This window comes from Oratosquilla oratoria, chromosome 27, assembly GCF_046742065.1.
Source record: "Oratosquilla oratoria isolate Oo_2021 chromosome 27, ASM4674206v1, whole genome shotgun sequence".
Classification (NCBI taxonomy): domain Eukaryota; kingdom Metazoa; phylum Arthropoda; class Malacostraca; order Stomatopoda; family Squillidae; genus Oratosquilla; species Oratosquilla oratoria.
Window position 1 is genome coordinate 51,722,133 of NC_134803.1, and position 24,951 is coordinate 51,747,083.

Here is a 24,951-nt window from a genome sequence, read left to right on the forward strand (position 1 = left end):
CAAAGGAAACCCGAATACTCAGCGAAAGGGTTAACACGTTACAGCATTAATGCGTACTTTGTGTGCGCTGTTGACGTCATCAGCAGCGACTCTCACCTGCCCCAACAGCGTCATAGGGCAAAGATGACGGCTTCGACCGCAGTGACGCGCCTCTTGGCGTAGACTCCTCACTCTCTTCGAGTCCATCGATACCTGATTATTATTTTTTTTTCGTGACAGGTGTATTCGGAACGCGCATCCTCGGCTGAAAAGACATTTCATTTTGTATTCCATCAAGCCAGATGTGTATGCGCACGCACGCACCTACTCACTCGTGGAGCAGTGGTAGAGTTCCCGGCCGCTACTACGGCGATCCGAGTTCGAATCTTGCCCAAGGCTGAAATAATTTCAGTATCGCTGCGTTGCGAGTCGTTACTCCAACTCTCGTGGGCGGGGAGTTGTGTATGTATGCGTGTAAGGTTACCATTACCCATAGATCGGTCATATATGAGATCTGAGCTCTCTTCCGGGAGGGAAATAGCTGTCGATCACGAGTCCAACACGTGATCCAAGACCATGGTGAATCATACACGGTGTCGCGGGGATGGGGGGGGGGGCGGCGAGGCACGTGGTATTCCCACCAAGTAAAGTGATGGATGAGACGACGTGAGATGGAATTGACACGAAGGGACGAGGGAATGAGCTGAATACGTCATGAGAGGTACAGCTTACCCCCCACCCCCCACCCCCACACACACGCACACCCTGACTAAACAGCAGCACCAAGTTGTCACTATTTTTGTCCAAACAGAATTTGATGAGGCCGGTCGCTCAGTTGAAATCGTTAAAAATGGTCATGGACATTTTCGTGAGTGCATCTGTAAAGTGATAAAATATTGTTTTTAAATACATATTTATGTGAATCAGACCAGTTATATAATAGGGTGACAGGATATCTGATTTTACTCCTACATTATGCAGTCTTCTGTTAACGTCTATCAACACCTCGCATGTTACGTTATGACGTCATGTCGTCTCGGTTCCAGCAACGTCCGTTGGTCATGCAGGGTTGCCAGTTTGCCTTCTTTCGGGAGCGGTTGGTGTTGACATTTTTATTTCATGTCCCAGACACTGACTGGCTTTATTTTGAACATATTTATGGTGTGGGCAAACTACATATGTTTACAGTTTCTAGCGCTGTGGTTGGCTTGTGTCGTGGAGGTTTCTTTTCTCAGAGAAAGTGACCTGAAATACCTTAGGACAGAGGTTGGAGATGGAGACGGGAGGAGGGAGTGGGGAGACGTAAGACGCATAAGGAACAGGTAGTGGGGAAGGAAGTAAAGGATGGGGGGGGGAAACGAAAGTTGATAATTGAATGGAAGTTTCTCTCTCCCTCTGTGTGTGTGTGTGTGTGTGTGTGTGTGTGTGTGTGTGTGTGTGTGTGTGTGTGTGTGTGTGTGATTCATAATGGCCTCCCGAATGTGTGTGTGTGTGTGTGTGTGTGTGTGTGTGTGTGTGTGTGTGTGTGATTCATAATGGCCTTTGGTCACGTGCTGGACTCGTGAAAGACAGTTTTCCCTCCCGAATGTGTGTGTGTGTATGGGTGTGTGTGTGTCCACCGTCCACATACTCCATAATTGACCTCTTGCCTGCATTGGCGTACTACCGACAGCCACTATAGAAGAAAACGGGACACAAGTTAATACAGAAGGGATGTGGAGATTGATTTCAACGCTGCCTTATACATCCATTTATTTTTTCATCATCCCAACATATATAGTATGTACATTTTGTGATGCGTAGTGTATTGCATAGTAATAATGATAATGATAATATAGTAATAATAATGATAATAGAATTCTAGTTCCTAGCATATGAATAAAATCACATGACGGCAGCAGAGCTAAAAGGAAAAATAACATCCAGTACAAAAGAGGATGGTGATTTTTTTTTTTTTTATGGAAGAGTGGGTGGGTGGGGGGTGATTGGGGGGATTGTCACCCCCCCTCCCCCCAGTCTGACCAAAAGGGGTGGGCAGTGTGCCAGAAAGTTCGGGTGCCTCTTCGATAGATTTACATCGCCGGCCGGAACTTGGCGTCCGGGAGGGAGAGGGAGAGGGGAGGGGGGAGGGTTCTGGAAGGAGACGAGTTTGCTCATCTCCCCCCCCCCCACACACACACTCCTCTCCCCCAAGCTCCCCATTGCACTACGGGTACGTGACTTGAGATATTTTGTTCTGGCGAAACTCCAAATGGGGGAAGGATCAGAGCGAGATGGCTCTCATTTGATCTCGAGTTTATTCAACGATGAAATTCATCTTGTTCCTCCGGAAGAAGGAAATCTAGATGGAGGAAGCCTCTCTGGAAACCTCCTCCTCCCCTCCCCCCCTCAAACATCTCGAGTAAATAAAATCTAACAAAACACATATACCATATATTTCTCATTTTATTTTCATCGTAATAATAGGTTAGATAGGATGATGTCTATTACATTATCACAATAACCAAGAATATGCCGTGTGTGTTTAATTAAATTACGTATATGAAGTTAAATAAAAAACTAAAGTGCATTAGCTTATCTCACTTGTTCTCGCGGAACCCTTAGGGACCTTTTACGGAACCTTTGGGTTCCGGGGAACCCTGGTTGAGAAACGTTGAGGTAGAGGAATGGGGGCCGTTGGCTGTGATTTGACGCGCGTGCATGCATATGCATTTTATGGATATTTCCTTCGTCACTGAATGAGTTTGTTCGTATTTGTGTGTGTGTGTGTGTGTGTACACCAGAGAGAGAAAAGCGTTAAGGTTGGGCCATAAGAGAATGCATATAATTTGAACAAAGAATCCTAATTCAACAAAAACCCACTGTGTTGGATAAGAAGAAATGAAATAAATTAATTCCATATATTTCGATCACGGACTGTGATCCTCTTCAGTGGAATACAGAAAGGTAGAGCAAAAGGCATGTCTTATATACAATAAAAATAAGGGACAAGGGTAGGACTCAGGTAGCGTCTAGTGCTTTGCGGGGCAGGTCACCCGCCTTCACCAACGATGGTAACAATTTGTTGACTGCCCAGGTGGTAATACAGTCAGGTGACCACTGCCCATATGATATATTAAAATTTGGAAATTATGTAGTCCACATTATTTGGAAATGGAGATAAAAACCATCAGGAATCAATTAAAAAGAATATGGTATCCTGATTGGTTTCTAAACAGAGCCCTAAGTAAAGCCAAAATTAGTTACTTTGGATCCACTTCCCATTCCAGTAAGAACTTCAGTTGGGACAAAAACTGTATTAAATGTCCTTAAATGACATTTCTCAATTTCTTCCACAGGAAGATATTAAAATTGTTTTTAGTTATCCCAATAATTTTTTTAAGAAAATAGTCAATGTACATCAAAGACCTAGAGAAGAAATACATCAAGGTGTGTATAAACTCCCTTGCTCTGATTGTAACAATGTATATTGGGGACAAACAGGTAGAGATGTATATACTAGGATGCAAGAACATAAAAATTCAATTAGATACGCACAACATAATTCCGCTGTTTTCTAACATGTAGACAAGGAAGGCCATCATATGGATTGGAATGAGGCAAAGATTATCTTTAATTCAAAATGCAGTTTTAAAAGAAAAATAATAGAATCATCCTTGATTAACAAATTTCCAAATTTTAATATATCATATGGGCAGTGGTCACCTGACTGTATTACCACCTGGGCAGTCAACAAAGTGTTACCATCGTTGGTGAAGGCGGGTGACCTGCCCCGCAAAGCACTAGACGCTACCTGAATCCTACCCTTGTCCCTTATTTTTATTGTATATAAGACATGCCTTTTGCTCTACCTTTCTGTATTCCACTGAAGAGGATCACAGTCCGTGATCGAAATATATGGAATTAATTTATTTCATTTCTTCTTATCCAACACAGTGGGTTTTTGTTTAATCTTTACGAATGTGTTACGACATTACTTTATAGTTAAAGAATCCTAAAGTTAGGCACAAAAAAATGATGTACTTTTCACACTCCATTCTTTCAAGTCCTTTTCTCTTCCTCCTCCGTTTTGTGCTGCATCCTCCACCACCTACTTTATATCCACTTTCTCATTCTTTTCCTCCACCTCTTTAATTCTCTTTGCTTTTTTCCTTCACATTTTTGTCTACCATTTATTCATAGTGTGGGGGGGCCGTCATTAATAGTATTTCCATCTTCCTTTCCCAAGCTTATTCGCACCTCTTACATTCCCACATACATCAGGTTTTTGTTCTCATCATTCCCCCCTCCCCCCCCCCCATCCATTAAAGTGACCCCAGTGAAAGGAGAGTGAGGAAAGGGAAGAGGACGGAGAGGAGGAAGGAGAGGTAAGCGACGAGCCGAAGTGTGTCCTCCTCTTCCTCCCCACGCTCCTCTTCTGTCATCTTTCCCTCATGGCTACGCCCCTGCAAGAAACCGGGAACGAGGAGGGAAGGAGGAAAAGGAGGGAGAGGGGGAGACGGCGAGGCTGGCTGGGTGAGTATGTGTGATCGTGTGCGTGTCCGTGTGCAGTTGACGGGAGAGCGTGGAGGAGGGAGGACGGGCCGCGTCAGACCTCTCCTTGGTTGCACGTGTGAATTGACTTACACGTGGCATGGCGGCGTGTGCCTGCTTGTGAAGGTACGTCGATGTGACGTTAAGTCGTCAAAGAGTGATCAACGTGTGGCGTAGGCCTGAGGCGATAACGGCCTACCAATATTTTTTCCTAGTTTGAAGCCGCTTTCACGGGCGAGACAAGAGAATGTTTCGATAACCGTTTGTATTAGTATTTGAGCTTGTGTATTTGTGTGTAAGGAGGTTATGACTTTCCTTCGCCACCGCTAGTGTGAAAAAGAACGGCTCAGTGCGCGTGTGAACGTATCCAGGCATTTTCGCAGTGGTGTGTTCGTTACGACCGGTGGAGTGAATGGGAGGAAGGGGGACGTACAGGGAACCAAGTCCTGGCGGCCTGAAGGGCAAGCCTGAAGGTAAGGAGCTATTAACCTTTAGACTTAGAGCCTCCCTCAGCAGCTCAAAGGTTGTCCTCCGGTGCATAAGATCACCAGGCTGCTGCAGTAATTGTACAGTGAATAGTCTTGAAAAAAATGAAACTGCAATAAGCCAATATTGACTGGACAGATATATCGCAATTGTGAAGGAGTGCTGGAATGAATAATGTATACCCAAACTCTTGGGAGATGTTCCCGGCGTCGAGAGGCCTGGCTGGTCGCAGAACAAGTGATGTGTAATGGAAACCAAGGACATTCTGTGTCAGGAAAAATGTGTGGAGTGGATGGAGGGGGCCATAGGTGGTGATTATTAACTTACGTTAATATTGTCAGACTCGTTTTAAGACCATGTTATTAAATTTAAAAAAATAATTGATAGCTTGAAATTGTTAAAAATTCTTATACACGGTGGCAGTATGTTAACATCAGTGAAGCCATGAAGCGTCACTGGCTGAAAAAAGTGTGTATATTGTGCTCTTTGATAAAGTGAGAGAGCTTATCGGTCAGTATCGAATTACGTTATAGTCATCAGCTTATGGACGCCCCCCCCCCCCTTCTGGACGTTTTGACTCCCCACCAAATGAAGTACCTGGGAAATGAAGCCTAGTGTGTCTGGTGCTGCTACTACTGCTGCAGCGTCCTCAGAAACTGCGACAGCTGTTGTGGTTGGTGTCTTTGTCTTGTGGGAAGTGAAGAGTGCATTTTCGCCTGTCGAACAAGAACAACGGTAGTAATTATTTGAGACGAAAGCCAGTGTGGATTAATGCTGTGTCGAGTGGCTTAGAATGCTGGTTTAGAATTTTAGTGGCTTAGAATGCTGGAACCCCGGTTTCAGACTACCAGTGCATCTCTTAGGTCGAGGTTTTCAATGTTGAAGAGACAATGCGTGGTGTTGTGAGATGGATATGTCATTCTTTGAAGTGATGATATTTTGGTCATGGTGGAGAAAATGATGCAGTGATGTCGTAGTCGACGTTGTGTGAGTATGTAGCCGGTGTGACTTTCCCTCCTTTGGAAAAGGGTGACGAGTATGTCCATGGCCCGTTCGCATGTTTAGGAAGATCAGGACTTCATGATTAGGGATGAGTTGTGAAATAGCGGTAGCGTGAGATCATTTGGGCTGATGAGTCAGCGCTGTCTTGTAGTTGATTGTCAGTGGCCACGCATGCTGGAGCAGATGCCGTGGTGGCGATAAGAGTGATGGCGGCTTGATAAGTGCGCTTGTTTTGTGCAAATTTATTTTGAGATGTAGTGTATAGGAGACACGGGGTAAAGATAGCCATTGACCCAATTAAAATGTGTTTCCTTGTTGAATAGACTCGTCTGGCAGCACCCAGAACATGCTTTTGCATTATGTTGATATCGCGCGCGTGCCGGCTTGTACGGGCTAAACTTAATGAGGTGGCGGTGAGGGAGTTTGTGTTGGGGCAGCTTCCTCAGCCTCCCTATTTCGTAATTGAACGCTGCTGCTTTTGCAGGCGACGCCTGGAATATTGATGTTAGGCTGGGGAATTGGTTAAACATTTAGGCGTTTCTCTCGCGCTGTGCACTTTTCACTGTAACACTTTCTGTGCTTTGATGCTATGTTTGTATGGTATATCTTTGCCTGTATGTAGTCGCTGTGTGTATTTTTTATATAGCTGAAGGTAATCTCTTGGCGACAACAAAAGTAAATGAGTAACCGGATCAGTTTTTGTTTTTGTGTCATAGGTGCTTTACGGATGAATGACATCATCTGGAGTCAACCAGACGGTGACTGCTCGGTTTAAACGGGGTAATCGATGTAAGACTCAATTCTCCTTTCTGTAACCAAACTGTTTGATAGCCTGAGGACGCATGATAACAATGCAGAAGGCTGTACATGGCTGTGAGGGAGTGAACTGTAGTGAGGCCGTGTTGGAATGCGTGCCTTTTTGGGTATCTTATGTGCGTGCGTTTTTGAATGTGCAAATGACTGTTGTATCAGTGGAAACTTTTCTGGACACCGTGAACATTGCTGAATGTCCGCGAGCGCCTACAGGACTCTTCTCTCACGGTTATGATCTTGTTCTTACATAGGGGGGTGGGGGTGAGCAGGGGATTTGAGGGTGGGTGGGAAGTGGAGGGGATGAGGCAGGAAGGGAGGTTGGGTGGAGGGGGGAGGATGTCGGCATGTAAGGAATGGCGGATGGTCAAGCCTTGTTCCGCTGAACTTGCTCTCTGTATTCTCTCCTTATTGATATTGCTTCACTGATTTTTTTTTTATTGAGGGGCGTTGCTTTGTACTTCTTTAACGAATAAGCAGTCTGGTCTGATACTTATGTTGTCAAGATAAAATCACCTCTCCCTTAACCTTTCTCCTCGTTTTTTTTTTCTATCTTTCCTTTTGTATCCATACTTTATTTTCTTTCCTTTACTCCCGTCCTCACTTTCTTGTACTACAAACTATTTCTCTCTCATTATTTCTGCACAACACTTCACTCTTTTCTTGTGATCTTGCCTTCACTGCCTGCCCCCACCTCTCCCTCCCTCCCTACCTCATCCACCATCATTGCTGCTGTCTACTTTCGTCGCTTCCACTTGTGTTCTTGTCATGCCGCCCATTGTCGTGCACTCCCCCCCCCCCACTACCTCCCCCTCCCTTCGCCACAGGAGGAACGGCAGGGTGGGAATGAACTATCCTGGCGGTAGACGGAATTATATGAAGTGAATTATATTAAAATGGTTGATATAGACTAAACACCTACGACGAAAGGTGTGGCTTGGCTGAATAAATTCGCCTGGCGTCAATCAAATGGAATATGTACGTCAGTGTTGATGGAACTTGGGGCGTTCTTATTGCCTTCCCTTTCCTTCTCATGTTTCAACTTTCCAAATTGGCACTTTATCGGGGTATAACTCTAAGAGCTAATTTCCTAAGGCAACACGGGTAAGTCTGATGATGGAGTTTATCGAGTTTCAAGCGTAAACTTGGCTCCGCGTTAACCGAGATTAACGAGAATTCCTAATGGTTCAACACTGGATTCCTGTACGTTTAAGTTCCCTTGAAGATTTTTTTTCCAAACGTCAGGAATAAAATAAAAATCTCGTATCTGTGTTGGATCCTTTTCCATCTTAATTCATCTCCATTGTAGTTGTCGGTGCAATTGAAAATCAGAAGCAAATTGAACCCTTTTACCTATAATGAATACGTATTGTGGTGTTGGCAGAATGCAGCACTAGTTGGACGATGAGTAGCTGGGTCCTGCTCTCTCATAAAAGGAGTGGAGAAAGTGCTGAAACGGAAGAGGTGAAAGTCTTCTTGTCGACCTACAAATGTATTTATTAAGACTCCATACTTGCCATGGCGCGTGCATCTGGCAACCGCTTAGGGAGGTCAGGCGCGTGGGCTCGACTCCTTATCATGACGCAAAGGCGAGTCCCAACCGCCAAAGCCAAATGTCCTTTCATAAGATCCCGTACTTATGACAAGGGAGTTCATGATTTACAACCATATCTTTATAATTTACTAAACCACGAATGTCGCCCACGTCTTTACTCTCCTGTCCCTCTTCTTAAAACTTTCTCCCCTTACACTCACCCCCACCCCTTCCCAAGCCTTTCTACTCAATAAACTTTAACTTAAAAAAGGGTAGAATTGGGAAACTGTACCCATCTATTTTTATGTGCCCCCAACGGCAGTAAAATATTGCCCGAACACATAAAAAAGTTTAGGGGAAAAAGTGTATAGACCAGAAGTGGGTGATATAAACGAAACTTGTAGACAAGTTCAAGTTTGGTAACGGTTGGCGCAGTAGAGGTGAGATGATGAGAATAGCCTGGCAGCGACTAGGCTAGAATAAAAAAGTGACATTTGTTACGAAAGTGGGTGCCCAGAAATAAGATTAGTCTTTTATAAGCGAGAATCCACGATTTCATTTTTTTGTGTTCATTTTTCCTGGGTTGTATTGTACACCAGGATTTTTTTTATTTCAAAGTTAGTTCTCTTTATTTAGATAGATTGTTTCGTAGATATTGTTTTAGCAATTTCGGTATGGTTCTGGTTATCAGGCAGGTTTGCATCATGGTTGTTATGCAACGTTTGTAGTGTAATCTAAAGATAGCACCGTAGGTATAACGTAAGGTAGTTTACGAAATTTTAAATCTGGCTGTATATCTTGCTTGATATTTACCGTGTCGGGTAACACTTTTCTCTGTTATTGTGTGTCGTCTGCCTGTTTTATTGAACTTCGTGGCAGTACCTCGATGGCAGAGGGCTTGCAATCCTCACGTCATGACTTGCCAACGGCTGGGCGTCATGACGTCACTCGAGAAGAACAATGCGCGCTATCTTGCGCATCTGGCAACATTCATGTCGACTTAAACCAGTGATCGTTTTGTTATCCCTTTTCCCTCTGTGTTTTACTTAGTCGTTAATCATTGCTCCTCCCCTCCCTCCCTCTGTAGTAGCCCATGTTTCCCTTTGTATGGGGTGCCGTAAAGATAGATGAAATAGATTGACAGGCGGAATGAAAAAAGGGAAAAATGCCTTTCGATACGGAAAGGCTCCATGGAGTTATTCAGGCCCCATCACTTTCGAAGGGTTGGCGTGGTTATCTAATTCGCCTGGCGGCAGTCAGAGTACAAGGGCATATATCGTGTCAGCAATGAGCTTAAAATTGCGTATACACTTGCGTTTCTGTGAAAGTGTTTCTTAAAGGTGATTATTTTGCTATGGTATGTTTCGTCTTTTAAACAAATTCCTGCGTCTGAAGAGGGGGGTTAGTCATTGATTTTTACTCAAAGAATTATAGTTCAAAATTGATAATTGATAGATGAATATAATATGTTGGCAAAGGTGTTTATGGTTCATGGAAGTTAAAAATTCCTGTTTGTAAATAGACCACTGAAACTGTGGAATCGAACTAGCTTCGTATGACCCGTCAGTAAGCGTGTGAGTGACGTAATGTTGCCGTTTCCTTGCCCCAGATCACAGAATGTCGACAGGATGTGACGTCATGTCGATTCCGTAGACGGTTTGGACTAATTTATTCAGGGTCTATACATAGAGATTCTCTGTCTGTCTGTCTCGCTCTCTATTTGTTCCTTCACCTTTACACATTTATCTCGCTTTCTCTTTCTGTCTCCTAACCCTTAATAATTTGTTTGCGTGTGTGTTTATTCCAGTCGTTGTCCCCTCCACCTTTTGTTTATATGTTTCAGGTTGTTCTTCCCTTGCATCTTTTGTCCCTTCCCCTCACATCCTGTGTCCAGCCTCCCCTTCTCCCCCACCTCAACTTTTTCACATTTTCCCCTCACGACCAGCAGGTGAAGTCCTCTTTGTAATGGATTTCCATATTCTATCTCTATCTTCCCGCTCTGTATTGGTTACACTCTTCGTTCTCGGCTGAATAGAGATACCCTGGCGACAGCCAAAATGAAATTCATATATAAAGCATAGCTTGAGTCCTCACCCACTCCCCTAGCACGTGTTGTTGAACATTTCCCCTTGCCGTCCTCTCTCCGCTTCTTTCATTTCCCCCCTCGCACCTGTCCTTTATAGAAAGCCGTACTCAGCTGGGGCAAGGATACGAAAAAAAGGCGACCAAAGGGTCTGGCTCGACTCTTTCGTTTCGTAGGGTGTTGTCTTCGGTTGGGATTCGTCTCATATTAGCGGCATCTAGAAGTCATAAAACACAGCGAGAGTGGTTGTTCCCCCTCCGTTCAGATTAAACACTATTCTTGCAGCATCTCACCCATAACGATCGCTCCCCCCCACCATCTCACCAGCCCTTCACACATCTCTCACTCTCTCACGTACTCTGTCGACATCTATGATACGCTTGCCTACCCCACCTTCTTCCTTCCTCGCCCTCACCCGGATATAGTTGACATCGATATTATATTTCCTTTCAGTATATTTGCTGCACACGCTTTTATTGTCACCCTACACTTCCTCCTCCTCTACCTCCCCTCCCTTCTCTATTCCTCATCCTCCATTTCCATCCTCGCTACGGTGGTGCTTCATCGGAAGCGTGCTGGTCCCGCGATTGTTAGTTGTGGGTTCGATTCCCGCATTCTTCTTCGATTTCCAGAAGTGACAGTTACCAGCCCCAAAAAATAGAACGCTGAGGTGGCGGCTTCGGCCGCAGCTACACGTCTTCTCACCTTTTTGGTCCTCCTCCTCCTCCTCCTCCCCCCCTGCAACATTCGTCCTGTGTTATGCTACTCCTGTTCCCCGTCCATCACTTGCTTTATTGTTCGACCCATTCTTGTTTCGCGTTTTTGCTTCTGTTCCCACCCGGTCTCGTTCTCCTATCCGCCGTCTCCTCTCACTCGACTGTTCTCTCCTCTTTTCCTCATTCACACACACACCACCAATTCACCCCCCCCCCTCCGTTTTATACACCAGCACAAAGGAATATAGGATCACTTGAAGAATCGTCACCCTAGACTTCGGCAGGGTGACAATTCTTGATGTGTGCTATTCTAGGGTAAGAATTCTTCACGTGGGCCATCCTGGGCTTACGATTCTTCGGTTGTATGAATTGATGACAGTAAACATAACCCTCATTCAACCTAATCTAACCCAATCTTTATCCTACTGTTGATATTCGGCGTACTGGGGTGACAATTCTTCAGGTAGGAACTCATGGGGTGACGATTCTTCATGTGACCCACCTTTTGATATATATTATTGTTACCGGTATTATTACTTATTTTTATGTTTATTTATATCTGTTTATTTTTGCCATGGTTGTTGTTATAATTATCATCATAAATCACAGTAGCATGGACTTCATTAGATGTGTAATCCCAACTGGCCTTTGTGGATAAAATAGTACTGCCACAATTAACATGTTTCCTCGGGTTAATAAAATGCCAGACGACAGACAGAAATACAGTAATGTCCATGAGGGTGATGACCTTCCGTCCTGACGTTGGGATGCGTCCTCTGCCCACACCAGGAACCGGAAATCCCGCTGGGAAGGGATTTCTGTCCGTCCGGTCTTGCTCTCCTCCATCCGGGAAGGCAGGACCTCATCTCCCGGCTCTTTTGTTTTATTTTTTCTTCTCCTCCTCCTCCTCCTTCCTCTTCTTCTTCTCCTCCTCCTTTTCCGTCTCCGTCTTCTTCTCAGGAGGAGGTCACGAAGGATCGTATTTTTTCTTCTTTTCTTCTTCTCATTATCTGTCTTCTTCTCAGGAAGACGTCATGAAGGATCATACTTACTACCATGGCAACATGTAATTTATATTAACTCTTTTGACTATTCATATGGAGTTCGAATATATATTTTATATATAATATAGTAAGGCTGATAGACTAGAGAGCTAGAGTAAGACTACTTTGTGATGGTAGAAGGCGTTCACTGATATCATCACGGCCCAATATATGTCAGGGTTTATATGTAGAAGAAAACGCGTGGAAACACGTGTATTATATATATATGTGTGTGTGTGTGTGTGTGTACCAAACCCCCGATACAACAAATGTGATTTAATAGATGGAAATTAAATTATGTAATATCCGGGCATTTGAGCATTAATAGATTCTGCAACCTCTGTGTGCATACGCACTCGTGTGTCATTATGAAAAATATATCCCATTTTTGTTCTGGTTCCCACCTCTATTGGAATAAATCGTTACCTGTCAGCCAGAACAATATTTATAAAGCTTCACTTGTGAGTAAATAAGTTAATGTTCTGATGTGTGTGTGTGTAATCCGTTTGTTCTTTGAAGCTCACACTCCCTCTTGTGAGTGATCGGGCCGAGCGGAACCTAGCCAAGGGGGATCAGCGCGTACATGCATGGAATGCGTTTATGAAAGACAAAATATTTCCTCGACATTTTGCTAATTTCCAGGAGTATTTCCCACATATTATTAATGTAGACTTTTTCGTCAGAACCTTTTAGATGTAATTTGTTAGTCTCAAGAAATACGAACCCAAAATAAGTAGACTATTGAGGGAAAACAACCATGGTTTGTGTGTATTTGCGTTCGATATTTTGGGTCCTTCCGTACGCTAAGCAAGACAACAGTAAATCTGGGCCCACATTGAGACTCGTGTAGCACAACAAGAGGCAGTGCCGAGTGCCCACATTGTCCATCACCAGTGTCACACTGTCAATGCTGACAGATGGTGTATACACACGGCGCTGCACTCAGCACCGCCAACTGCATCATGCAGCGCTACACGAGGCTCGGTGTGGAGCCGGCCTTACGCCCTCCCGTCGCCCCCTCCTCCTCCTCCTCCCTTCCCTCGCAGACCTCCACCGGACCTCCTTGGAGTCTTTCTAATTATTCGCTTCACTCGAGGAATGTTTACCTCCATCAGAGGAAGCTATGACACTCGGGCGTTTCATGCGAATGCCTCAGCTTGCCTCCGAAGTACTCGTGTGTGTGTGACGAAGAAGGATTACAAAGGGGGAGCATGTCAACAGGAGACCTTTTGGTCCATAACTAGGTCGAATGCATAAAAAACAATAATGATAAATAAATATATAGATAAGTAAAAATACTATAGATATATAAAATAAATAATAAACAGTAAATAGTAAATAATACATTGAGACATTATAATAAGTGAAAATCAAGCAAATGATAATAAACAAACAGACATACAATTTTGCGCGCTCAATTGTTCTTTCATGCCCGTTTTGATATTGCTCGCACGTCCTCCCAATAACATTAGGTTCCTTGTGCACACACTACTCGTATTCTACGTGTGTAAACATGTGATTCCGATTTCATTGTGTGTATAATTTTTGTTTTAATAGCTAGTATGATTGCGTATTATAGTCTTAAAAGTAAACCCACCCACGGCTTCTTTATAGCTGAATGAAATCGCCTGACGTCATTAAGGATAAAATATCAAAAGTACGAAAAGAGTTAATAAGACTCTTGCCCGGCCTTCTTTTCTGAGCTGAATGAATTCTCTTTGTGCTAGCCGGAATAAAGTTCTTAATTTTATATAGATTTATTATTTAACACTTCAGCGGTGTGGGCTTCCTTCAACGGAATAAAATAATATAACGATAGTTTGCATTGCTTTACAGTTGAGTAGTGTATCCCGTCCAGTGATAATATTTAATTAATTTCTATATGCCGTGGCTTCTCTTAGGTGAAGTGACTTCTTATTAACAAAATTGTTAACGTAACAAAAAAAAAGTATATTTGCTTATTTGTGTTGTGTCAGGGATCAGATTCAGGTGTCCGGGTGTTACACGACATCTTGCAGTACTGTTTCGTGCACGCGCGCACACTGTGTCGACCTCTTCTACGAAATAAACCGGATGCTATGACGTCACAGCCGGTGGTGCGAGAATTTTCTCCACTGTGGCGGCATTTTTTTCGAGTTATCATTACTCGACTCTTTCCGCAGTTTGTCAGACTTAGGTGGCAGCTCCTCAAGTGTTGTGTTGTCTTGGACTGCGTTGGCAGGTGTGTGAGCTGTGTGTCGTACACTGACCTCAACAGGTCTGTTTTCAAAAGTTGACTTCTGTGGAATGGAACGTGACATGAAGGGTACAGTTATCGGATGTGCTTGCGTGTTATCAGATGCGCTTTTGGCATACACACACACACACATATATATCATATATATATATATATATATATATATATATATATATATATATATATATATATATATATATTCGAACGTGTTAGTGTTTGATATGAATGGTGGGCTTGCTGATAAAAGTTATTTTTACTGCCCTCTAGTTCGAAGCTGTACTGTGCTGTTACTAAGAATTTGTGTTTGATAAGTGCAGTGCTCGGGTGTAAGTTAAAGTGGTTTTCTGCAGTATCTGGTAAGATAAATCTTCGAAAGATTCTGACAGTCTTAAGGTTTGCATGTGCTCTGCTTGATGGTTTATTGGGTATGTATTGCTCGTGCGATTGATATGATGAAAACCAAACCGTGGTATTGTAGTGGTCACGTCGCTGCAGACCGGTAATAATATTTGAACGCAGCCCAGTTAGCAGGGCAGCCAACTTTCGCTCAGTTTCGTTCGATATCACTTTGGCGTCTGGAACACGTTATATTTTGACAGTATAACAAGCCATATGTTGTAACTTCGGTAGCGCTTCATTTTTCTTTTTTATAGCTAGACTTTTTGTGCGGTCAGATTTGTGAGAGTATGTGCTGGCTTTTGGTCATCGGTTGGTATGCCTGGAGTCTATATATTTGTTGTTGAATTCTTTCACGCATCTGCCAAATGTGACACTGCTTATGTGTAATGAGAGATGCACCAGTCTTCGTATATTATCTTTAATAGTTTACACGTTGATGTTAACGTAAAGGCGTGATATTGTTACGCAATGTAAAATGGTGTTCAATTTTTCACTTAGCATGTTGATAGATCTGATGTTTTGGCGGGAACGAGACTCGGTATTTACTGTACTCATATAAATGGCTTTGCCAAGTGACAGACAATTAACATGCAAGAGAAGCCTGATTGCGCATTTTAGATATGTTATCCAACAGTGGTATGCCATCAATAGACCATACATGCAGTCGTTTCATGGTATTTGGGGCTGATGAATGTGCAAGTCAAGTCGAGACAGTTGATTGTTATATCTCGTGACGTCATATCGATTTTCTGTCTGAAGGGAAATTACGTAACTTTTCATTTGTACCTTGATTTATGCATGTACAATTAATGGTATACGTGTGTGTGTATATATAATATATATATATATATATATATATATATATATATATATATATATAAAGTAGCACACTTAACACATGTACATTTTAACAGCCGTATTGTATACACCTGTGCTTATTGGTGATATTTCTTTCATGTTTGTGTTGATGTCAAGACCACAACCAGCTGGCATACATCAAGTTGTGGATAACTTTTCAGCGCTAAACACGGAATGAAATCGTTAGTCATAAATCTCAACGAAATAACACAATGTGATGAGATCAATACTCGCCCGTGGAACGAACTCATGACTTCTGATCTTTCTGTCGTATACCGGATTTGAACAGCGAATATCTGGTGTTGGTCAGCGACCATAAGTACTTACGGTGGTATTCTTAAGAAAATATTCCATATAAATTTTATATAAATCCTTGGGAGGGAAAGATTTCTTTTAAGAATACCTCCGGAAGAATCTTACGTTGGTATTCTTAAAAAAATATTTATATAAATCTTTCCCTTTCAAGGATTTATATAAAAAATTATTACTTTTTATCTTATTATTATTATTATTATTATTATTATTATTATTATTATACCACCGTTAATTTCTCCACCTTTCCACTGGACGAATGTTCACAGGTCTGTTCCCAATTTCTTCTATTGCACATATTAGTCTTTCCTTCAGAAGTCTCACTTGTAAAACTCATCGCGCGCACACACACACACCACCCGGATGTTGTGCTTGCAATATATCATTGACTATAAAAATATTACTCTAAACTAAGTTTAATCGTTCACTGTAGTTGCCGCCAAGCAATTTTATTCAGCTAGGATGTGTGTGTGTGTGATTCACCATGGTCTTTGGACCGCGTGTTGGACTCGTGATCGACATCTATTTCCCTCGGAAGAGAGCTCAGAACTCATATATGACCGATCTTTGGGTAATGTTGTGACCTTACAAGCACGCAGACACAACTCCCCATCCGCGATTACTGGAGTAACGACTCCCGGCGCAACGACACTGAAATTATTTCAGCCGTGGGCGGGATTCGAACCCGGACCGCCGTAGTGGCAGCCGGGAACTGTACCAACTGCGCCATCGAGTGTATGTTACCATGGTCGTGGACCACGTGTTGCACTCGTGATCGACAGTTATTAACCTCCCGGGTGAGAGCTCAGAGCTTGTATGACCGATCTGTGGGTAATGCTGTGATCTTACATGCACACACACACACACCCAACTTCCCGCCCACTAGTGCTGGAGTAATAACTCGCAGCGCGGCGATACTGAAATTATTTCAGCCCTAGGCGGGATTCGAACCCGGACCGCCCAGGGCTGTGTGTGTGTGTGTGTGTTTGTTGTTTCACCTTCAGAAGGAAAGTGTTGGCAAGAAAGGGGACACTTCCCGTCCGTATCCTGCAGGAAGAACCTCTTTGCTCGGTGAAGTTCTCTGGAGAGACTTTTCAGGGAATCCCGGGTGTCACCATTCTCAAGGCCGCCATTGTGGTCAACCACGATCTCACGGCACTACACTTCATTCGTCACTGTCTCATGGGATTGCAATGCATTATTTTCACGTTATCTCAATATTGTTTCACTGCATGTGCGTTAACGTTAAGGTTGACTAAATTCACTGTAGAATGTGGTGTCACCTTCAACAAAACTTGGTCACGGGATTGTTTCGGTTATTTTAATATTAAATTTGTCCGTGAGTAAGCAACTGATATTATCAGTGGGGAAGTTCCCCCCCTAAACGGAATTTAATGTCCCGCTGATAACCAGGAAAAGATATGGCTAAGATAACATGGTTAGGTTTACTGAAGATAACGTTGACCACTCGATAATGGTGAGGTTGTTGCTCGATGATACGTACTTCAGTTAAATCAGTTATGATCAGTTGATATTGACTAGGCAGTGATTTTTAACCTGGGTTCAGGGTGAGGGTGGGGAGGGGTGTCACATACAGAAATCTAGTGGGATTTAGTGGATGTTTAGCGATTTTGTTTAGTGTTACAGTATGGGGTTCGTGTGAAATTTTGTTGAATCCCTGGGCTTAAACATATGGAGGCATACACGAAGCCCACCACTATAGGTTTGGTTCCCTCGGCGTAATAAAATCGACTGGCGACGCCCAGAACAAATTAGAAAATCAATAACCATGAAGAGGGAGAGTTGAATCCAAATTTTCCCCAGTTTAGAGGATATGATAGTAACCAGGTAAGCGCATTCACGATTGAACAATTGGAATAGTTTTAAAAGGAGTAAATATTCATGAGTCGTGGTTCGAAGTTGGAAGGCGCCTCTCCTACCCGCCTTCCCCCAATAAACTACATTTTTCGCCTTCGTTGGGGTTGTTAGGCTTGCCACCAGCAGGACCAGCCTGCTGCGGGTACTCTCCTTCCACGGGTACAGGCTAGTATAGAGTAGACCAGGGAGCTAGTTACAGGCATTAGTGTGCTAGCCTGTCCGCAATGCCCATGTAAACGTGATCCTAGTTCTTGTATACAGTGATCATTATTTTACTCTATGGGTCACTGGCTTGATCTTTGTGTCGTGATGCTCCCTGCCTTTATGTGAAGGAATTGTCAGATTATTGGTCTACTAGCCCGGCCACTTTGCCTGTAGCCCAGGTTTTAAGTCTTAATAAGGGAAGATGTTTGGGCGAGATACGATCTGCCCTTGTGTAATGGAAGTGGGCACCCCGCATGTGATTAGTCTTAGCGTAGGAAGATCGTATGTCCCAGCGGTTACGAGCCTTGTGTGGCTTGTGAGGTCTATCTTTGCGTGGGGTGGGGGGTGGGGGGGATATGGAGAAGCGTTTTAAACTAACTTTCCTACCTATTCTTCTCCTTCTCCTTTTCCCCCTCTTCTTGTTTTGCCTTTTCTTTCTCCCCATTCTTCTTCACGTTCTTCAAATTTTTTTTCTTCCTCTTTCTCCTCTTGTACTCGTTCTTCTACTTATTTCCCTCCTCTTCGTATTTTTCTATTTTTCTTCGTCTTCCTCTCCTTGTTCTCATTTCCCGTCTCCTTTGTTCAATAGTAGCGATCATTTTCAAAACATCTGCTATATTTGTAGGATATATAGAAACATATCTATCACAGTGACCCCCACACGCGTCATTTTAATGATTACATTTAAAATGAGGTGTCCTTTAGATTGGGTGATTATGAGCGGCGTTGAATAAAACGCCCGTTGTGGTCAGATTGTGACGTCACATCCGGTGCAGGAACCCAGATGGCAACCGGGGGACGTCGAGTGACTGCCACGGAGATGAATTAAATCGTTTGACGGCAGCTTGGGACAGGAAAATAAGACAGGCAGTGTAATGGAGATACCGTGGAATCAGTGGAGATTTCCAGATGTACTGTTGCGTGAATTGTCCGTAGGGCTGTCAGTAATATCCCAAAGTTATTGATTACATAGATATAATGTAATTACTAGCATCTTCAGTATCGAAGAGGTGCCTCGTAGGTGAATAAAATCACCTGACGATAGTCATGTTAAGATTAAAAGTACCCCCCGGTAAGAAAGGGAGTTCATTAGCACCGTCGTATCCTGTGACGTGATGGATGAGTCACTTACAGTAGGAGGCCCAGCGTGACTACGGCGAATTACCATAAGACAGTCTTTTATTACAAAAGTACAAAAAAAAAAGTGTATATGTACTTGTTACCCCATGTGTACTTGTATCACGTGGATGCATGCCACTGAGCAGTACATCGCAGTCTAACGTTTCTCCTCAGAGAGGTCAATGGATCGTACTTTCAAAACTTTTCGTCTCTCCTGGCGAAGGCTGTCTACCACTAGAAAATAGAGCTTGACCTAATTTTCTAGGTAACCTTAGGTGTCTTAGTAGGTAATCTATAAAATCTAGTTTCCGTAAGTATAGGTACTGAAGTTGTTTTCTAATAGAAGTTATTTCATAATAGTAAAGAGCGCTCGCCAAAGCTGGCTCTTGCTTCTCTGGGAGTTCAGGTTTTCTACAATTGAAACTGAAAAATATAGTTGTTACTATTATTATAATTATTTTTATAGTTTATATCACTTGGGATCGCATGTGACGAGAAAGGGAGGAGTGAAGTTGGAGGTAGATTTTAAAGCGAGAGAAGCAAGCAAGTGCCTTGGGGGATTAAAAAGTGTAATGGTAAATAGACATTTGGGATTGGGTGCTAAGAGGAGATTGTATGAAGGGGTGATTGTGCCAACAGCACTGCCTGGGGCAGAGACACGGAGCATAAGAGAGGAAGAATTTAAATGTGTTTTGAGATGAAATGTCTGAGAAGTATGGTAAGGGAAGGTTGAGTTGAGTTAGAAACGAGGAGGAGAATAGGGATAGAAAGGGAGATGAGGTTGATGAAGTATTGGGATGGTTTGGACGCATGGAAGGAATGAGTGAGAAAAGATGATTAAAAAAAGTGTAGAAGGCAAAAGCGAATGGAGTGAATATAAGGGGACGACTGAGAATGAGGTGGATGGATGGGGTGAAGGGGGCATTGAGCGGGAGGGAGATGTCTGTTGAGGAAGAAGAGAAGGCAGAAGATAGGGCAAAGTGGAGAATGGATGTGTATGGATGATACTCGATACATGTAAGGGAGTGGGTGGGGGATGGCGGGATAGAGAATGGTTATGTGGGAATGATATCTTGATGCAGTCCGAAGGGATTTTGTCCCCGTCTTCAATGTTATTATTGCATGAAGGGACGGAGAGGCGATGGGCAAGATCCAGAGATGACACGTCATCGAGGAGGAGCCATGAAATGAGGGAGGGAGGGGTGGAATGGGTGCGAGTGAAATTATGCCTTTTGACTTTGGCTACCTCCCTTGTGAGGGGGGAGGTAGCCTTTGGTATATATATATATATATATATATATATATATATATATATATATATATATATATATATATATGTGTGTGTGTGTGTGTGTGTGTGTATGTATGTATTTGTTGTCATCATCACCCTTCTCCTGCTCGGAACGTTACTTTTGCCTGTATGAAGTCACCTGGGGATTATCCAGTGTTGGTGAATTCCCTCGAAAGTGTTCATCTGCGTGGGTTGCACCGTTTCCCTACGTTGAAGCTTCCTCGCTTACGTCATGTCGCCTGCAGATGGCGGCTGGAACAAATTTGAATAACGGTCAGAATGATGATTAATTTGTATATCGTAAAACGCATTGTAATTAACTTTCGGTCGTTTGATTTTCATTAATTTACGTATGTCTTGGTTATTTGTATCTTCTTGGTTCCAACTATTGAGCCTATACAAAACGGTGTCGTCATATTACGTTGGCTGCCACCGGGAGTAATGATATTTGTGGACCGTTGATTTCCAAGAAAGGGCAAGTCATTGCTGGTTTACTCAACGCGACCGAGATGGTGGTGGTGTGTAGGGGTGAGTGGGCGGGTGGGGTTGACAACGGGTCTTCCATTAGTCGGTGGTGCGGAGCAACTGGAACTGGTTTTTGAACCGCCTACCATCTCTCCCTCCCATCCTCTCCTTCCAGGCTGTTCCTGTGCATTTCATCCACATCGTTCTCTTTCTCGCTCCCGTCTACTGTTCCTGTTCGTTTCTCACGCGTCCAATTTCTGTCTTGTCTTTCCTGTCTGTGCCAAATTTATTCTGCGCTTGTCTTCCGGTTGAATCCTCAGTTTGTAGTACCAATTTCCTGTCTCTTCTCCCACCTCCCTTGCAATCCCCTTTCCTATCATGTGCGTGTGTGTGTGTCTTCCCTCCCATCCTATACCATTCACGCCCTCCCCCCTCCCCCTCCCTCACTCCAGAAGTCAGCCGTCGCCTCACGCGTTGTGTTGGCGTGCGTGCTATCGTGAAGGGTGCGGTGAGGGTGGGAGCATCGGTGACAGAGACACAACGGTGCTTTGTCGAAGAGTTACACTGGCGTGACACCACCGTTCATTGAGATAAGAGTGTTGCTGCAGGTGGTGACCTTTTGTCGACGATAACCAACCGTTCTGTCCACAGGGACAGTGTCTCCCCGAAGAGGTGGTGAAGGGGGAGAGGTTTAAGGAGAGCGGAATTTAAGAGTAATCTGTCATTGTTTTTAGTGTAGATTAGTATTCCAGTCGTTAAAGGATGCTTCGTGATTCTAGCTCGTAGGAATGTAACTAAATTCACTAAAATAAGAGCTACATAAATTTATATGTAGTCAGTGGGGGTGGGGTTGGCTCTCGTGGTACAGTGGTCGTGCGATGTTGCCGTTGTTGTGGTTGTGATTTATCGTCTCAAATCACCTAGTAATAACCCCCTTTACCACACGCACACAACAGATTCCATTGACTTCTATTTGCCTTCGAAGTGCCTAACACCCAGGGCAAAGGTGATGACCTCGATCACAGCTAAGGGACTCGTGGCGTGAGCCACGGTATACATGGAAGCGAGCGACCGTTGGGCGATGGAGTGGAGGAAGAGGAAGGGGAGGGGGATGCAGGTCCAGACAAACAAATACTTATTATTTGAATTACGGTGTATTTACAAACATGAGTACGCTGTGTTAATGGATATTCTGGATCACGATAACACTACTGGTACTACTACTACTTATACTTCTTTTCCTTCTTATTCTTTATCTTCCTTTTCTCCATCCTCTTTTTTTCTGCTTCTGTCGTGAGGACTGGTTCGTGATATGATATTACACGGATCCGGTCAATAGACGAATCCCAGAAACCCACCCAGAACTGACTGAACCCGTCGTTGACTAACCAGGCCCAGTAGCCAATTCACTGGATCTTCCATCCCAACCTTAACCCCTTTACTACGAGATCGGTGGCCGGGTTAGTCAAAATTCTACATACATAAAACCCCGTATTTCCCTTTGTAAGGGAGACTGGATAGAAATTATAAATATTTAATCGAGATATGGGTGTCTGTATTCGTATATCTTAATGAAATCACCTGACGGTAGGAATAGTGAAGGGTAAAGTATCGTATGGTATTTAAGAGTACACAGTTCCTTCGTCCTCCTAATCTCTCCCTCTCCCTCCCGATATTGGATATCAATTGCATGTTTTATGCAGTAGATATTTTATGGAGACTAATTTCCATGAAACTAAATGTAATGCAGATCACATTAGTTATTGGTGACAAATACTGAAATATTCTCTCGTGGTTGAAATCGCCTGATTTTGACAAGCTGTAGCGTTCTGGTTTTTGTTGTTTCTTTGGGGCCAAAAGTCTGGCTTTGGCGACTCCGTATTGTATGCGCAGTGCAGTGTCCCCCCCCCCACCAACACCACACCCACCCCCGCACGCACACCGCCTCCATCTTGCGGGGAGGTTGGTGAGGGGGGGGGGACGGTCTGTTGTGGCTTCGGCAGGTGCTCTTACCAGACCCTGGTAACAGACCACGAGCAAAGAGGTCTGCAGGGGAAGAAGAGGAGGGAGGAAGAGAGATTTGGTGTCTGTGTGTGTTCGTGTTTGCCCGGAACAAGAGCTCTTGAACCACACACACTATCACCACACATCACCACCATGCCCTTGTACCCCTATCCTACCCACCATTCGCAACCCCCCAGTGTCTCTACCCTCCTACTTACATTGTCCTTGTCTCCACGCTTAGGTCATACCTGTACAACCCAAACAGAGTGAGATCATGTCTTTACGAACCGTGTAGTTCGCATTTCTTAGGTGCAAGAAGGAACAGAGAAATCACGACATGATTAAGACAAGAATTTCCTTTTATTTCTTTCTTCCTCTCCATTGATGCCGCCGCCTCGGGTTAAAGACTATTGATCCTGGCCTCTTCCGTGTTTGCCGTCTCTCTCTCTCTCTTTTTCTTCTCTTTTTTATTATTTTTTTTTCTGTGGCTGGCGGCAACTAGTAGAACAAACATGTAACTCGTAAATGGCAGTGGAAGAGTTGCTCGTGACGGCTGGAACCTCTCTTATTGGATAAAATCGCCTGGCGACGAGTTTCCGAGTTGTCACCAGTGACAACTGTCGATAATTTAGTATAAAACGGAAGTTATTTGGAGCTGTTGGAGCTTCAGTTTTTGTCACGTGTTTGGTGTGTTGTCAGGCGATTTTATTCAGCTGCGGGAAACGCCAGCCCCCCTCCCCCACCCCCCGCTCTCTGCGGCGATGGGGCATTAAGGAAAGCGGATATGGTACAGGTGCGATTGTCCGCGGCTAGGAAGGCGGGCAAGGAGAGGCAAGGGGAAGAGTCGAGGGACAACCGGCAGGCAGGTAGGTAGGCGGGTTGCGAAGGTTGCGACACCCTGTAGGTTGTCCTGCTGTGAACAATGGGTGTCGGACGCAGGCTATAACGTCAGCAAGGTTCTTCACAGATGACCGTATTGGTGGTGGTGGTGATTGGGAGGGAGTTGGGGGTTGTCTTCTTACCTGTAGGGATAACTACCAAACACATAAAATTGTAGTATATAATGCCTTCATTCGATTCCCCGTGAAAGTTTACAGAAGATGAATGGCTGTTGCCCTTGTTCTATTACCCTCCCGTAGTAGTACTCCTAACACCAAAATAAATAAATAGATCAATAGATGAATACGCAGCAGAAGTTAACTAGACTAGTAAGTTAAATCAGTAAATAGTCTATTGTTGATAGAAATGTGGTTCTGTTCGTTTCACTTTTTTTTTTTTTTTTTTTTTTTTTTTTTTTTTTTTTTTTTTTGGGCACAACTCTCCGACCTTTGTAATTAGTCACGCTCCCCGGGTTAAGAACAAAGGCTGATAAAGAATTTAAGGCGTTTTGTCTCCCCTAATGGAGGGAGCTGGCTTCTTCGAAGGCTGCGTTGTTCCTGGGTACCACAAGATGGGCCGCTTTCATTTTCCCGCGATTTTTTTTTATTTTTTTTTTATTTTTTATTTTTTTTTGGGGGGGGGGGGTAGCCAGTGGGAAAAATTATGGGAAACCAGGTCCATTTACTCCACTCTCCACGGATGGATGGATAGATATCGGCAGAAACCGTTGATGTGGACGGTAGCCATCGCTCGGTCCACTTTTCTATCGGACGCGAGCCACCATCCACTTAACAGTGGCCCGTGCGCGGGTTGGGGGTACTGAGACGCTGTTGTCCGTTGGATCCGGGAGAGTCCGATCGCTTGGATGAGTGATGGGCAGACTTACATTGTGTCCCGGGCAGCGTTAGTGTTGATGATGGATTAATGTGTAGGGGAAGGCAGGAGCCAGGGACCAGAGGACATAATGGTGATGGGGAGATGGACATTGGAGTAAGGGAAGAAGAGGAGGAAGTTCAAGAAGAAGAGTAGATGCTGGGAGATGTGGTAATGGAGGACTTGAGTTCGGGTGACGGGAGGGGGGAGGGGACTGTGGGAAGGCAAGGAAGCACGGCAGAAGTAG

The 24,951-nt window shown here is 43.9% G+C and overlaps 1 protein-coding gene across 3 annotated transcripts in view; it reads left to right on the forward strand.

Moving 5' to 3' along the window:
- The first annotated feature begins 4,484 nt into the window (after positions 1-4,484).
- Positions 4,485-24,951, forward strand: part of Arf6 (ADP-ribosylation factor 6) — a 41,646-nt gene continuing 21,179 nt past the window's right edge. Inside the window, exon 1 of one of the 3 annotated variants that reach the window (XM_076210700.1) lies at positions 4,485-4,638. In XM_076210700.1, the coding sequence (XP_076066815.1) occupies positions 4,501-4,638 (138 nt within the window). In that variant the 5' untranslated portion in view covers positions 4,485-4,500. Of the gene's footprint in view, positions 4,639-5,587; positions 5,672-14,386; positions 14,408-24,951 lie in introns of those variants that run through there. The other 2 variants (XM_076210701.1, XM_076210702.1) reach the window with 2 other exon arrangements.